Below are 15,763 nucleotides of genomic sequence, written 5' to 3'. Positions count from 1 at the left end.
TCAAGCGGGTGCCTCCGGGACTGCTGTTCCCCTATTACCACTCTCTGTCCCCGATCTTGGAGGAAGGAGACAAGCCATTGAAGGGCAAGCCCCTGTATCCCCACGTCGGCAAGGCGGTGGAGCAACAACTGGTGGTCGACCGTGTCGAACGCAGCCGACAGATCTAACAACACCAGTGCCGCCACACCGCCTCGATCCAGATGCCTCCGGAGGTCGTCAGTAAGGGCAACCAGCACCGTCTCCGTCCTGTGACCAGGGCGAAAGCCGGACTGAAATGGATCCAGGATAGAAGCGTCATCCAGAAAGCTCTGAAGCTGTACCGCCGCCGCCCTCTCGATCAGTTTGCCCAGATAGGGCAAATTAGACACCGGCCGATAGTTGGCCAATTCGGTCGGGTCTAAGGTTGGTTTTTTCAAGAGAGGGCGGACCATTGCTTCCTTGAGTGCCGCCGGGAACCGTCCCTCCCCGAGTTCATGCTGGGCTTTTTCTACAAAAAAAAAGCCCTGCAAGGGTTACATATAGGGTTACCAGAACCCCCCAGTGAAGGTGGGGGTCCATCAGCTGGCTGGCAGGGGGATTTACCAGCTGAAAGAGGAAGGCCCATGCCATGTCACTGAGGTAGCATAGGAAGTGACGTCATCGTGCCAGTGACTTCCAGGTGATGCTCTAGTATTTGGGCAAAACCTCTATGGTAGAAGCTGGTTTTACCGTGGAGTTTTTGCCCAAACACCAGAGCATCGCCCAAAGGTCTCTGGCGTGATGATGTCACTTCCGATGCCACATCGGCAATGGGGGCTGGGCTTTTCTTTTTCTCCTGGTAAGTCCCCCTACCAGCCAACTGATTGGTTGATGGGGTACAGGGCCTGGTGGTGGAGACCCTGCCACCCCTGAGTGGGTGGTCTGGCAACCCTACACATAACACTTGCAGGTATCTGAAATTTTTTAAAATTAGGTAATTAACGGTGTCTTGCAGGAGGGACCTGGCCCCCTAGTTATATGGCAGATACGTTGGGGTTCTTTGACAGATGTCAGTATAGGGAGGGGTTCCCTGAGGATCAGAAGTTTGAAAACCATTGGTCCCCAGGTAAACAATAAGCTAATTCACCCTTACCTCCGTTGTCTCAGATGTTTAAACAGGGGAGAGTCAAATAACTTAGCTTGCTAAGCACGGCCAATAACACTGTGACAGCTGATTTCCTTGGTGCCCCTCGGGCTAAACAGAGAGAACTCTTGCAAACTGTACCGGAGAAGTCGGTTGCAGAGATACTTGAGTGTGACGCAAAAGGTGATTTCTTTTTCTGAGCGGCGCAGCATGTTCAAGAGAGATCGGGAACTCAACAAGCCACTGGTGAGAATTTTAAAAAAAGGAAAGTATTAATTCCACTTCCTCAAAGGTTGTTTTGTGAAATAGCTAGTACACGGTGTACTGGTTAGAATGTCGGACTAAGACCAGGAAGACCCGGATTCTAATTCCTGCTTGAAATTTACTAGGTGACCTGTGACTAGCAAAATCTAATCTGCCTCACAGGGTTTGTGTAGACTCATCAGGTGGCCCACAACCGCTGTCACCTGTTCTCGCAGTGGGAGACAATGGGGAAATGACATCACAAAGCAGTGATATCACTTCCAATAGCTGGGTCCATGACACTCTAGGAATTGCCCCAATCTCTATAGCCTTTACAGTAGAGATTTGGGGGTTTCCTAGAGCAGTGTGGGGCAGTGACACTGTCGTGTCAGCCACATTACTCCTCCCCACGCTCCGCCTCACAAAAGCTCCCAGAGTTGGCACCCTAGGTTGTTGTGAGGGGGGAAATGGAGGAAGGGGAGAACCATGTACATAGATCTGAGCTCCTTGGAGAAAGAATCACAGAATCATAGACTCAGAGCTTGAAGGGGCCATACAGGCCATCTAGTCCACCCCCCTGCTCAATGCAGGATCAGCCTAGAGCATCCCTGACAAGTGTTTGTCCAGCCGCTGCTTAAAGACTGCCAGTGTGGGGGAGCTCACCACCTCCATAGGCAGCTCATTCCACTGTGAAACAACTCTTACTGTTAAAGAGTTTCTCCTAAGATCCAGCCGGTACCTTCCTGCCCTTAATTTAAACCCATAATTGATAGTCCTGTCCTCTGCTGCCAACAGGAACAGCTCCCTGCCCTCCTCTAAGTGACAGCCCTTCAAATACTTCAAGAGAGCAATCCTGTCCCCCCTCCGCCTCCTCTTCTCCAGACTGGACATTCCCCTCAGCCTTTCCTCATAGGCCTTGGTCTCCAGGCCCCCGATCATCCTTGTCGCTCTCCTCTGCACCCACTCCATTCTGTCCACATCCTTTTTGAAGTGAGGCCTTTTTAAAGTGGGATAAAAATGCAATACTTAATAATAATTGTATTCTATATAAAGTAACACCCTGAACTGCATGGCCTGGGCTAGCCTGATTTTGTCAGATCTCAGAAGCTAAGTAAGGTTGGCTTTGGTTAAGTTGTGGCTTTGGTTTGTAGTGGTTAAGTGCGCGGACTCTAATCTGGGAGAACCGGGTTTGATTCCCCACTCCTCCACTTGCACCTGCTGGATGACCTTGGGCACGCCATAGTTCTGATAAGAGCTGTTCTTGAAAAAGAGCAGTTTCTGTCAGAGTTCTCTCAGCCCCACCTACCTCACAGGATGTCTGTTGTGGGGAGGGGAAGGGAAAGGAGTTTGTAAGCCGCTCTGTGACACCTTTGGGTAGTGAAGGGCGGTGTATAAATCCAATCTCTTCCTCTTCTTCTTGGTTAGTATTAGGATGGGAGACAACCAAGGAAGCCCAGGGTAATGATGCAGAGGCAAGCAATGGCAAACTACCTCAGAACGTCTCTTGCCTTGAAAACCGTACGGGGTCACCAAAAGTCGACTGCGACTTGATTGCACTTTCCACCACCACCACCACATAAGGGAACAATCCTAAGCAGGTCTACCCAGAAGTGGGTCATATTTTATTCAGTGAGGCTTGCTCCCTGGACAGTTATCTCAAAGTCAAATAGCTTGTGAAAAATGGTCTTGGCAAGTGACTTGACTCTCTAGATGCCATTCCCTCCCCCCCAAATGGGCATCCATTTGTAAAACAGGCTGTCCCCCTGCCCCTCCCCATACATTCCTCCCTGTTTCCTGCCTCATTTGGGGGACAGCCCATAATGCTGTCAGTCCTGCCTCAAGGCTTAGGGAAATATGTCATTAGAGACACAGTCCTTCCGCCATCTTGAAAAGTCCTGAGGAGATGTTCAAGCCAGGGAGCTTATAATGCCATCAGCTCCTGAGGGAACCACCAATCGTCCGAGATAATTCTGATATTTCGTTGTTTTGTTGTCTGTATCTTTTGGGTGTGTTTGTTTTTAGTATTTTAAATTGTAAACCACCCTCAGTGTATTGACAGAAGGGTCATCCATAAAGGCAGTAATAAATACCCGTTTACTTACCTGATCAGGAAAAATGTGTCGACGCCTAAATAAAAGGGCCCACTTTGAGAATATATGTAAATAGGGTTTTTTAGCACTTTGTCTTCCCATTCCAGCACATTATCTGCAGCAACATAAAAGGAACATATAGAGACATAATTCAGAGCTAGAAGATGCTGGGACAGCTTCTTTATACTGTGGTTATTCTGGAAAGGCAACTGTATTAGTCTGCAGCAGCTAAATACAGAGGCGTTCAGTGGAACCTTAGGGTCCAGATTGTTGGATCTGCAGTGTGGGAAAATAACTCCTCACACCAGGCTGTTTTGGTTTGTGAAAATGGCATGGGAGTGTAGGCAGGGGACTCTCCTTCCCCCATACTACAACACCAACCCGAACTGGGCTCCTGCCATTTTTAAAAAAATGACATTCCCCATGACTGCTGTGTGGCTTCAGGGAAAGTGAGCTGGATCTGGGGAACCTGACTTTTTAAAAGTTTTAAAAGTATAATGTCTAGTTTGGCCTTCAGAGACTAACAGAATTTATTCCAGCTTAAGATTTCATGACTCCACGCTCACGTCGTCAGAGTGTAAATCCATTATATATGCATCAACTTAATGGATATGTGCTCCAGCACATCTGATGAAGTGGGCTCTAACTCACAAAGGCTTCTACTGGGATCAGCTCTGTTAGATCACCTGGAGAAAATTCCTGCTTTGGGAGGTGGATTCTACGGCATTTATACACCACTGAAATCCCTCCCCTCCCCAAACCCCACCCACCTCAGGGTCAGGCTCCACCCTCAAAACCTCCAGTATTTCCCAGTCCAGAGCAGGCAACATGGGACTCCTACATTTTTTTACTTCTTTACACAGGGGTTTCCTTTTTCATGCAAGTGAACACACCCTCATAGCCAACCTTCAAAAGGGAATTAGATAGGCATATGGAGCAGAGGACCATCAGTGGCTATTAGCCACAAGGTATAGATAGGGGCTCTGGGGCAAGTGATGCTCTGTCTTCTTGGTGCTTGGGGGGGCCAACAGTGGGAGGGCTTCTAATGTCCTGGCCCCACTGGTGGACCTCCTGATGGCACCTGGTATTTTTGGCCACTGTGTGACAGAGTGTTGGACTAGATGGGCCTTTGGCCTGATCCAACATTGGCGTCTCTTATGTTCTTAACCAACCAGGCCCTGTGTTGACATAACTGAGAATAAACAGAGGTTTAGAATCCCATTCTGTTGGGAAGAATCAAACTCCAGCATGCCTGGGAGGCCTGTATTCATCAGGGAGCTGATTCAAGACTTCCCAGAATGCTTCTTATCTCATTTCACATATGATGGAGGTAGGGTTTCCAGCTCTGGGTAGGGAAATCCCTGGAAATTTGAGGGGTAGAACCTGGGGAGGGTGCGGTTTGGAGAAGGAAGGTAGCTCAACAGGGTCCAGTGCCATAGAGTCCACCCTCCAAAACAGCCATTTTCTCTGGGAAAACTGATTTTTGTCATCTGGAGATCAATTGTAATGGCAGGTGACAGGGCTGCCAAGTTGTGGTGGGGGATCCGTGCACCTTCACAGGATCCCTGCCGCGGGGGATGGCGAAACGTGTTGCACCGCCGTCACCAGGATGTGACGCTACGCGTCGCTCTGGCAACGGGGCTGTTTGGAGTCCCATTGCCAGAGCGACGTGTAGCGTCACATCCTGGCGATGGCGGTGCAATGCATATCGCTGCCCCCCGCGGCAGGGATCCTGTGAAGATGCACGGATCCCCCGCCGCAGCTTGGCAGCCCTAGCAGGTGATCTGCAGGCCCCACCTGGAGGCTACGAAACCTAGACAAGGGAAGGGAGCAGAGTTTGGGTATACAGGAACATGTTGGTGCTCATCATGGGCAGATCTCTGTGGGTTATGACATGTGGGCACGGCCGCCGTGATTAACTACTTTATAGCTTTTTCCAGGGTCTCATTGTCCTGCTCTGCCTCTCCACAATTGATTACGCCCTGTAAAAACAGAGCACGGATTATATGTCGGCGGGTCCCAGCCCACGGAACCATAGCCCTGGATGTCAAGCGTGGCATAAAACAGCCGTCGGCTTGATAAGCGAGTGCATAAAGAGAACATCGAGTTTGCTTTAAATCAGAAGTGTATCTGCGTCGGTAGCTGCGTGGCCCATACCTAAATTCTGCCAGGCCGCCATCTGACTGGTGTGTCCGGAAATAATCCATAGGAGACTCAGGGCTCTGATCCCGTCTAGAGCCGAGGAGACATCCCTGGGAGGCTTTGCCAGCCAAACGGCTGAAAGATTCTTTTGCAAGGAAAAACACCAGAGGAACCAGACCAAGGTACCTGAGAAAGTTAAGCAAGAAGAAAGGAATCCACCAGGAGTTTTCATTCCTTTGTTACAGCACATGTTTACACACATTCTGTCCCTAGGTTGCCCACCTCCAGATGGGGCCTGGGGACCTCCGGGGATTTCAACTGATCTCCAGGCTGCAGAGATCAGTCCCCCTGGAGAAAATGGCTGCTTTGGAGGGCAGACCCCTATTACCCCCTGCTGAGGGCCCCCCCCCCCATCCCCACCCTCCACAGTTCTCCCCCCCCTAAATCTCCAGGAATTTCCTAACCTAGATTGGCAACCCTAGAAGGTCTCCTTTTAAAGGCTAGGTACAGCCTGGTATTGCATGGGGGACCATCAGTATTGATTAATGGGAAATCAATAACAACAAGAAATCTCTTCTTGAGAGGACTGTGCCTTGAAGTCACATCCTGTGCAGCCAAAGTAGCTGACCAAGGTACCACTAGGAGATGGTGGCTCCAGTGTTCCCTCTAAGCTGAATTAGTGTGAACCAGCTCACAATTTCTGAGCCTCCAGCTCACACTTTTTTGTCTTCGCTCAGGAAGGAGGGCTCCAGAGCAAACTAATTTATGCAGCAGCCAAATTGCTTGCTCACAGCTTTAATGCCAGTAGCTCACAAAGTAGAATTTTTGCTCACAAGACTCCACAGCCTAGAGGGAACAAGTATCTTGTGTGTATCCTTCTTGGCCTAGTTCACACGTTCAGGAGAACAAGGTGGTAAAAGTACTGAGGTAGCCCAATTGATGGTGCCACTTGAGACCACCGGGGGGGGGGGGGGGGAATTCCAGCTTTGGATGTTCCTTCATTTGAAAAACGCAGGGCAAACAGAATGCCAACACAGCAAAGAGAAAGCTTCTTGCACCCTCTCTCTGCTTATTGTGTTTGTTGCCTTCCCAGATACCCCCAGATATTCCCATCACCCAGTTCTCATGCCTCCTGCATTTCCCACAGAAGCAACAGGGAGAAGAAGAAGAAGAAGAAGAAGAAGAAGAAGAAGAAGAAGAAGAAGAAGAAGAAGAAGAAGAAGAAGAGGAGGAGGAGGAGGAGGAGGAGATTGGATTTATACCCCACCCTTCACTACCCAAGAGAGTCTGAGAGCGGCTTACAAACTCCTTTCCCTCCCCCTCCCCACAACAGACACCCTGTGAGTTAGGTGGGGCTGAGAGAGCTCTGACAGAAACTGCTCTTTTTCAAGAACAGCTCTTATCTGAACTATGGCTTGCCCAAGGTCATCCAGCCAGGTGCAAGTGGAGGAGTGGGGAATCAAACCTGGTTCTCCCAAATTAGAGTCCGTGAACTTAACCACCAAACTGAGAGGAAGGCCTGACGGAGAGGCTGTTTCTGAAACCTCCAAGGGATCCCTTTTCCTTCATGGGCTGAGAACAGGTGGGGGGAGAAGGGAGGTCACCGTCCCCCACCCTCCTGGACACTCACACTGCCTCCTGGTTCTGTGGCTGTTCAGACATGCGCTGGCAACAGCGGCACCCCCTTTTCCCTTCACTCTTCAGAACCAATGTGCCGTCAATATAAAGCAGTCATTGAAGGCGCGTTGGCTATCATTAGGTGTTTTCACCCATACTTTTTGGACCAAAATTGGAAGGCATATACTTAGCTTAGTATACATCTGTAATTGACACAAGGCTAGTTTCAAGGAGGCCTCACAAATAATATTTTTCTTGTGTCATTTGATTTCATATTGGAAAATTCCTTTTTTGGTCCTGTATTGATTTGTTCACTGCCTTTTGATTGTAACAGGAGCCTATGTGTACCATATAGCATTTGACCTCTGAGGAAGACCCTACTGGGCCGAAACACGTTAGGTCATAAGTGTTTCCTCTTGTGCACATGTTACTTTTATCATGTTATATGGCTTGATTTGGGCCCTTGTATGTTTTTAAATGTCTCTGCAATAAATACATGTATTTTTACTTATAATTATTCTCTATTTAGGGATTGGGGCAAAACCTCCCTGTGGAAAGTAGCCATTGTGAACTACCATGCTAACTTTCCTCCCCACCCCCCTTTCTGTCTAAAAGTAGATTGTAAACACCTCAGGGCAAGAACCTGCCTTTTTATGTTACTCTCTAACACACAATGTTCACCAATGGCCTTGTAAAAACAAAGTGGATTACTGTTAATAAAAGGACAACTTTGCTGTGAACCAGAGGTCATTTCGGGGGGGATCGCGGGGGATCGCAGTTCCCCCGGGTGAGGTACGGGGGGGCACATGACGAAGCCCTGCCCCCTGCTTCCGGCCGCCCCGCTTCCGGCCCTCATTCAGCCAGGAGGAGGCAGGAGAAGAGGGAGGGTAAGTTGCTTCCTCCCTGCCTCTCCCCACCCCTGCCTGCCTGGGGCCAGGGAGGGCCTTCGCAGGGCTTCCTCGCACTCCCGCCGGCCTTGCAGGGCCACCGCCGGGCCCCTCGTTGGCCATCATACTTTTAAAAAAGCACTGGTTTTTTTGAGGAGAGGTATAGTCGCCAGGCCCCTCATGGGGCTCGGCAGTGGAGCTGCAAGGCCGGCGGCGGCGGCCGGGACCGTTGGGGGCGGGGTGTGTGGCCTTATGACACACTTCCGGTGATGTCAGGGGGTGTGGCATATGCTAATGAGTTATGCTAATGAGTTCCCCTAGCTCTTTTTCTACGAAACAACCCCTGCTGTGAACTGTCAAGTGCAACCAGCAACATAAAAACCCATTTCGCTTCATCTCTTCTTTAGATTTACCCTCATCTTCTTTATCTGAAGACACGCTCCCATAATTTGTGGAAGACAATGCCGAGGAGCTGTGCTTGACTTTCCTCCATGCTTCAGAAACCGTCCCAGAGCTTGCCAAGACGAGAAAGGAGATGCTAACAAAGCTGGGAGAAACAGAGACTCATTACTGCAGGGTGACAGGTGCTTCTAGAAGGGTCCAGGCCCTCCCACCCTCCTAGTAAAAGGCAAAGGTAAAGGTTCCCTTGCTCGAAAGCCAGTCGAGTCCGACTCTAGGGTTGCGGTGCTCATCTCCGTTTCCAAGCCAAAGAGCCAGCGCTGTCCGAAGACGTTTCCGTGGTCATGTGGCCGGCACGACTAAACACCAAGGCGCACGGAACGCTGTTACCTTCACACTGAAGTGGCACCTATTTATCTACTTGCAATTTCTTGCTTTCGAACTGCTAGGTTGGCAGGAGCTGGAACTAGAGACGGGAGCTCACTCCGTCATGCGGCAACCCGGGTCTCGAACTGCTGAACTACCGACCTTCCACAGCCTGCAGTTCAGCGTCTTAACCACTTGAGCCACCCACCCTCCTACTCACAGACAAACCGCTACAAACACATCCAAGGGGAAAAGGTCTTTTGCGCATCTGGCCACAGACACATAGGAGAGCGTCGAATTCAGAGCCAATGGAGAGGGGACAGGCAGTAGGAAAGAGACGGTCTTGAATTTAAATGTATCTGTCAAGAAAGAATACATTAATCTCTCCCAGGCAGGATGTTATGTATGTTATGATTGCTTCTCTTTAGCAGCTCATTCAAGAAAGGAAGTGGAAAGGTTTGTTCTTTGATGTTCTGGAAAACTTTTCTATTCGGCACAAAGAGATTTTATTATCCTAGTGGTAAACACATTTCTCCCCTCCCCATTTTAAACTTTTCAGCATTTTAATAAACAAGTCCCCTCTCTCGCGCCTTCCATTCTTCTCACAGAGATGTAGAAGAGACAGAGAAGACACAACACAAAACCATGGCTTATGTTAGATAGGGTTCATTTGTGAAATCAGGTTTCAGCACAAAGATGGAACACTTTAAATCCTGGTTTGGTCAACAAATGCCGATGTCCCTACCCCACCAGGTGCGTGTGATGTGTTGTCAAGTCTTTTCTAATGTACGGTGACCCTATGAATTAATGACCTCCAAAACCTCATCATTGACAGCCTTGACCACTGGCCAACAGTTGCCCTGGAAAGCTGACAAAGATGTGGACACACACAGAGAAGATCAGAGCACACGTTAGGAGCTTCAGATAAAGCTTTAGCCACAAGTCGCTACAGAAAGAGGGCCTTCACTTACCTAGGATAGCGAGTTCTGTGACATCTTCGTCAGAGCAGGAACTGGGTACGCAGACTCCACTGTAGTAATCAATGCTGTCCTAGGAGGCATAATTTTCTTTAATAGCTATCTTATTATCTGAATAAATTGAAGGGAAAATCGGGTTGATGCAGGCAACCTATGAAGTGGATGCCAAAAAAAGGCACGGATTTCAATGACTGCCGAGGAAAACCTTTGGGGAAAAATCCGAGGATTTCACAGGCACACGCAAAATGGGACGAACCGATGGTTTTGCAGAAGAAAGAGAGGCACCGCAGGGGTGAGACTAGCCAGACCTGCAAAAATCCTTCCTTCTAGCCAGTTAGCAATAGCTTTCCTTCAATGTTCCCTCTAAGCTGTGGAGTCTCGTGAGCAAAACATTCTACTTTGTGAGCTACTGGCCTTAAAGTTGTGATTGAGTGATTTGGCTACTGCATAAGTTACTTTGTTCTGGAGCCGTCCTTCCTGAGTGAAGACAAAAATGTGAGGGCCAGAGGCTAAAAAACTGTGAGCTAGCTCACACTAACTCAGCTTAGAGGGAACACTGCTTTCCTTCCCAGTTTGTAACTAGGCTCAGAGTGTATCTGGGGTGACCCCATTTTCTCATCACATAGGGCTGGCAACTCGAGGTTGGGACATTCCTGGAGATTTGGGGGTGTAGCCTGGGGGGGGGCAGGATTTGGGAGGGACCTCCGTGGGGTATAATGCCATAGAGTCCACCCTCCAAGGCAGCCATTATCTCCAGGGGAGCTGATCTCTGTCACCGGGAGTTCAGTTATAATATCGGGAGCTCTCCATGCTTCATAGGGTTGCCAGCTCTCAATTGGGAAATACCTGGAGCTTTGGGGAGGTGGAGCCTGGAGGGGGTGGGGTTTGAGGAGGGGAGGGGCCTCAGCAGCATATCTCCCTTGTAAACAAAAGCCGAATGGTGGTGGCACTTCTCTAGAACATTCCACACGCTCCAAAATTAGTTTGCTCTCTGATCTGTCATTCAGATGGTCTCCCTATCCACTGGCTGCTTTGCCTGAGTCCTGCCTCCAACATTCTAAACATTTTGCTGTTCCTCTCCTCCCCATAGCCAATCAGAACACAGAGGTTATTTGCATATGCAGCCTCATTGGCCTTTGCCTTGGAACACAGAGGTCGTTTGCATATGCAACTTGATTGGCTTTTGCCTCTAACATTCTAAACAGTTTGCTATTCTGAGGTAAAATGTGTCCAATCTCCAGGTGAGGGCTGGAGATCCCTCAAAATTACAACTGCTTTCCAGATGGCAGAGATCAGTTCCCCTGGAGAAAATGGTGGGCTCTGTATCCTTATATGCTGCTGAGGTGGCCCCCATATGACAGCCAATGTGACGTAGCAGTCAGGGCTTCAGAGCACGGGAGAGGCTGCAGGTGTGTGTGGGGGGGGGTGGAAAGCTGAAGAGTGAGGGGGAAATAAAGGTGGGTTGATGATTGGCTGGGAAGGAGATATGGTTGCCAACTCCAGGTGGGAAATTACTGGAGATGTGAGGGATGGAGCCTGGAGAGGGTGAGGTTTCAGGAGGCGTGGGACCTCAGACAGGTACAAAGCCATAGACTCCACCCTCCAAACCAACCATTCCCTCTGGGGAACCTTCATTGCCAATCTCCAGGTGAGGGCTGAAGATCACTCAAAATTACAACTGTTCTTTAGGTAGCAGAGATCAGTTCCTCTGGAGAAAATGGTGGACTCAGTGTCATTATACCCTGCTGAGGTCACCACAGCATATGGACACTGAGTGTCCAAGGCCGGGGTGTCTAGAGGCCGTTGTATTTATTTCCACAACGGGCCTTTTCCCTAGTAATGTCATAGAGCTGATCTTCCAAAGCAGCCATTTTCTCCAGGGGAACTGATCTCTGTCACACGGAGACCAGTTGTAATTCCGGGAGATCCCCAGCCACCATCTGGAGGATGGCAATCCTAATATCAGAAGAAAACCTGGAAAGGTTAGTCTGAGAGACAGAACTCTACCACCCAATGATCTTCATGGGGATTTGAACCCAGACCAGAGCCCAAACTTTCGGGCTAGTGTTTGATAATCCTGCGCTGGTACTCTAGGCTATGCATTTCTTAACTTTGGCCGTGTCATCGTAACATTTCCTTTTAGTTAATGAACCACGAGGACCACGAAACCACTGTGTTTTATGATATGGAGTCCAGCCTTCTTCATTCAACTGCATGTACTGTGATTGCACACAGAAGGAAGCAGGATCACCAGGGTTTTTTTTGTAGAAAAAGCCCAGCAGGAACTCATTAGTATAATAGACCACACCCAACAGCAGAAACTCATTAGCATATTAGGCCACACCCCTGACAACACAGCTCATTAGCATACTAGGCCGCACCCCCATGTTACTAGAAGTGTGGTTATCCAGCCACACCCACCTTTTGCTTCTTATTCTGTTTACCTTGTTAGTTGTCAAAACCCAGGGTATTTTTTGTAGCAGTAACCCCTTTGCATGTTAGGCCACACACCCCTAAAGTAGCCAATCCTAATGAGTTTCTGCTGTTGGGCGTGGTCTATTATGCTAATGAGTTCCTGCTGGGCGTGGCCAACTCGGGAGCCAGCCGGAACTCCGTTCCTGTGTTTTCCTGCCCCAAAATAGCCCTGAGGATCACAATTGCTGGTCTCACCCTTGACCACGTGTTCAGTTCACACAGAGCCTACATGTGCATTAGTGTACCTGCACAGGAGCTGTAACTGCGAACAAGGACTTTGCTTTTCAAAGCATTCCTGATTGTGTGGGGAGAAACACTTGTACAAATCTAGGGCTCTATCTAGCCCCTTCCCCTGAACAGAGAGGTCACAGGAACAGCAAACTGGGTCAGTGGACCAAACCTGTTCCCCTCTGTATGTGTTCACTTTTCAAGCAACTGAACCTCTGGAGCAGTCTTATGACAGTAAAACCCCTACCCCCAAAGGGCTCAGGATGCGCTGACCTCCCACACAGTTTCCAGTCATGTGACTGGAAGTTAAAGACAGGCCTATGCTCAAAATTGTGGTTTCTGCCGTGGAGACAAAGGCAGATTCAACCTACTTCCAACATCAGTGAGGTGAAAACAGAGAGACAACAGCTCTGGGTTGGGAAATACCTGGAGATTTTAGGGGTGGGACCTGGGGAGGGCAGGGTTTGGGGACGGGAGAGAGTAGGGTGGCAACTGGCGAGGTCCCCCTTGGTCACCAGCAGGGGATGGAGGAGGGTAAGGTTATTAAATCCAGCTTGGGAACTCCCGGAGATTTGAGGCTGGAGGCTGGGGAGGACAGGGACCTCAGTGGGGTACACAGTTGTAGAGTCCACCCTCCAAAGCCTTCATTTGCACCAGGAGAACTGATCTCTGTAATTCCAGGGGATCCACAGGTCCCACCTGGAGGCTGGCATCCCTAGGAGGGATGGACTTCAGCAGGGTATAATGCCATTGGGTTCACCTTCCAAAGCAGCCATTTTCACCAGGGCAATTGATCCCTCTAGTCTGGTAGTCAGTTGTAATTCCAGGAGATCTCTAAAAGGTAAAGGTTCCCTTGCTCGAAAGCCAGTCGAATCCGACTCTAGGGTTGCGGTGCTCATCTCCATTTCAAAGCCGAAGAGCCAGCGCTGTCCGAAGATGTTTCCGTGGTCATGTGGCCGACATGACTAAACACCAAGGCGCACGGAACGCTGTTACCTTCACACTGAAGTGGCACCTATTTATCTACTTGCAATTTCTTGCTTTCGAACTGCTAGGTTGGCAGGAGCTGGAACTAGAGACGGGAGCTCACTCCATCATGCGGCACACCCGGGTCTCGAACTGCTGAACTACCGACCTTCCACAGCCTGCAGTTCAGCGTCTTAACCACTTGAGCCACTGCAGCTCCACACCCTAATGACTGATAATACAAATTGGCAATTTTACTGTTTTACTCTCTTTCTAGTGATATGTAAACAAGTGTCATTCACGCAGCACACTCAGAAAAAGCTGTTATGTGAAACGATTTATATACATTTTCCGTCGTGTGTATGCGTATGTTTTCATGATGGGATGAAGAAATATATTCACTGCAGAACTGAAGCCTAAATAATTTTTTCATAATACAACATCACGGTTGTTTTTGTCATTGACAGCCCCTAGTGGTTGGCAACTCGAGGCCGAGGAGCAGTAGAACTGGTTTTAGATACACATTCACTGCAATCTTAAAAGATTGGTTTTCTGGGCAGAGAAAAAGTATTTAAGCTGTTTCTACCACATTTGGATTGTTGTTTATTTTACAAAATTTATATCCCACCTTTCTGCCCTCACAAGGGCCACCAAGGCGGCTAACAAATTAAAACATACACAATAGATTTGCATTTAAAAATAATTAACCCCTATTCCCCTAGCCAAAACCCTTTAAAACAAGTGTTAAAATACAAAGACATAAGAAAAAGAATCAAAACATTGGTCAGGAAGGAGGAATCAAGATGGGGACGCCAAACAGAACAACCCCCCCCCCTTATTTGTGTCTGTTTTCACCCTTAGACTGTTATATCTGTCTTCATTTTGAATTCCATTGCTACAGTTGCCCCTAAAGGGAAAAAAATACCAATATATATACAGCCCTTCACCAAACAATAGCTGTGTACTGAAGCGACACACCTGCTGTACTTGGAGTTTGCAGTACTGCCCCCGGAATCTTCCGGAAGGAGCCTCCACAGAAACGCATTCGCTGTAACAGCCCAGTCTGTCCGTGTTCCCGCTAAGGATATTGCTGCCGAGTTTCCCAACAGAATCATACACTGGAAATGTCAAAGCAAAGAGGCTGAGCATCGTCCACCCACTAATGGAACAAAAGCTTCCATTTTATTAAAACGTTTTTATCCTGCCTTTTCTCATCATTCACAGCGACTCAAAGGCACCAGCCAAAGCTACCTCAGAGACAAAGACAGGAAACACGTTCAAAGTAATATAAAAGCTTCCCACACATAATAACATGATCGAGGAAAGAGCCCTACGAAGCTAGACACCACAAACTTTACTCCAAAGTCCTGTCTAGGTAAGGTGGCCTGACTCCTGGGTGGATCCAACCACCCTCCAAGGTTACTCAAGTTGGAGCCAGGGCTTATCACTGGGGATTCAAGGAGGGCCATTTGACCTTGGCCTCACATTCCCAGAGGGCCTCAGGTTAAGACTTTTGAGGTTATCCACAAATGAGGTTATACACACAGTCACACAGATGCGCTGACAGGACTGAAAGAAGATGACATTCACCACACAACGAGGAATTTCATATTACCCTTTTTAACCCGTTTTGAAGCCGTTTTTGATCCGTCATGGAGTAAACCGGTATAGGGCTGCTATTTCACACATGGCTTTCCCCTTCCGGTAAAGAGCTGGATCTGAAGCGGTTTGCCATTTCAGACTGCACCGCTTTTCCCCCGCCATTTTTCGCCCATGAGGGCGATCTCCGGCTTTTTTTTAATGTTCGCTTTATAGCGCTATAGCACTGTAACAAAACACTCCAGGCATTCCAATGGGGTTGATATAAAGTGAACGTTAAAAAAAAAAGCCGGAGATCACCTGTGCGGGCGAAAAACAGTGGGGAAAAGCGCATCGGAACCGGGAGAGGAAACTGAAGACTACTTGGAAGCGGTTGACAGGTAAAACGCTTCAGCCCCGTTTCCTAAATGGGACAGAAGCATTTGTGTCTGAAATTACAAATATATTCCGGTAGGGAACTGGTTCTAAAACGGTTCTGTCTGAAATGACAGACCAGAAACCGTCTGGGAACCGTTCCTCTTCCGGATTATATCATCTGTCTGAAATTAAACCTGTGTCCCATTACCAGTCCACACCACCTGTAGCACTATGAATAGAAGAAGAGGAGGAGGAAGAGGAGGAGGAAGAGAATGGATTTATACCCCACCCTTCACTCGAAGTCTCAGAGCGGCT

General features: G+C 48.7%; 1 protein-coding gene across 1 annotated transcript in view; it reads right to left on the bottom strand.

Annotated features, from left to right (window-relative positions):
• The window catches only part of LOC107105805 (nose resistant to fluoxetine protein 6-like), a 41,915-nt gene that overhangs the window by 23,374 nt on the left and 2,778 nt on the right, over positions 1-15,763 (bottom strand). Inside the window, exons 2-4 of the mRNA XM_015405833.1 lie at positions 14,471-14,610; positions 9,818-9,896; positions 5,593-5,722 (exon numbers count right to left, since the gene is read on the bottom strand). Of these exons, the coding sequence (XP_015261319.1) occupies positions 5,593-5,722; positions 9,818-9,896; positions 14,471-14,610 (349 nt within the window). The remainder of the gene's footprint in view (positions 1-5,592; positions 5,723-9,817; positions 9,897-14,470; positions 14,611-15,763) is intronic.

Source organism: Gekko japonicus, unplaced genomic scaffold (genome assembly GCF_001447785.1).
Source record: "Gekko japonicus isolate JY-2015 unplaced genomic scaffold, Gekko_japonicus_V1.1 scaffold201, whole genome shotgun sequence".
Taxonomy (NCBI): Eukaryota; Metazoa; Chordata; class Lepidosauria; order Squamata; family Gekkonidae; genus Gekko; species Gekko japonicus.
Note: the sequence above shows the minus strand (reverse complement) of the source record. Positions and strands in the feature narration are given on the sequence as shown.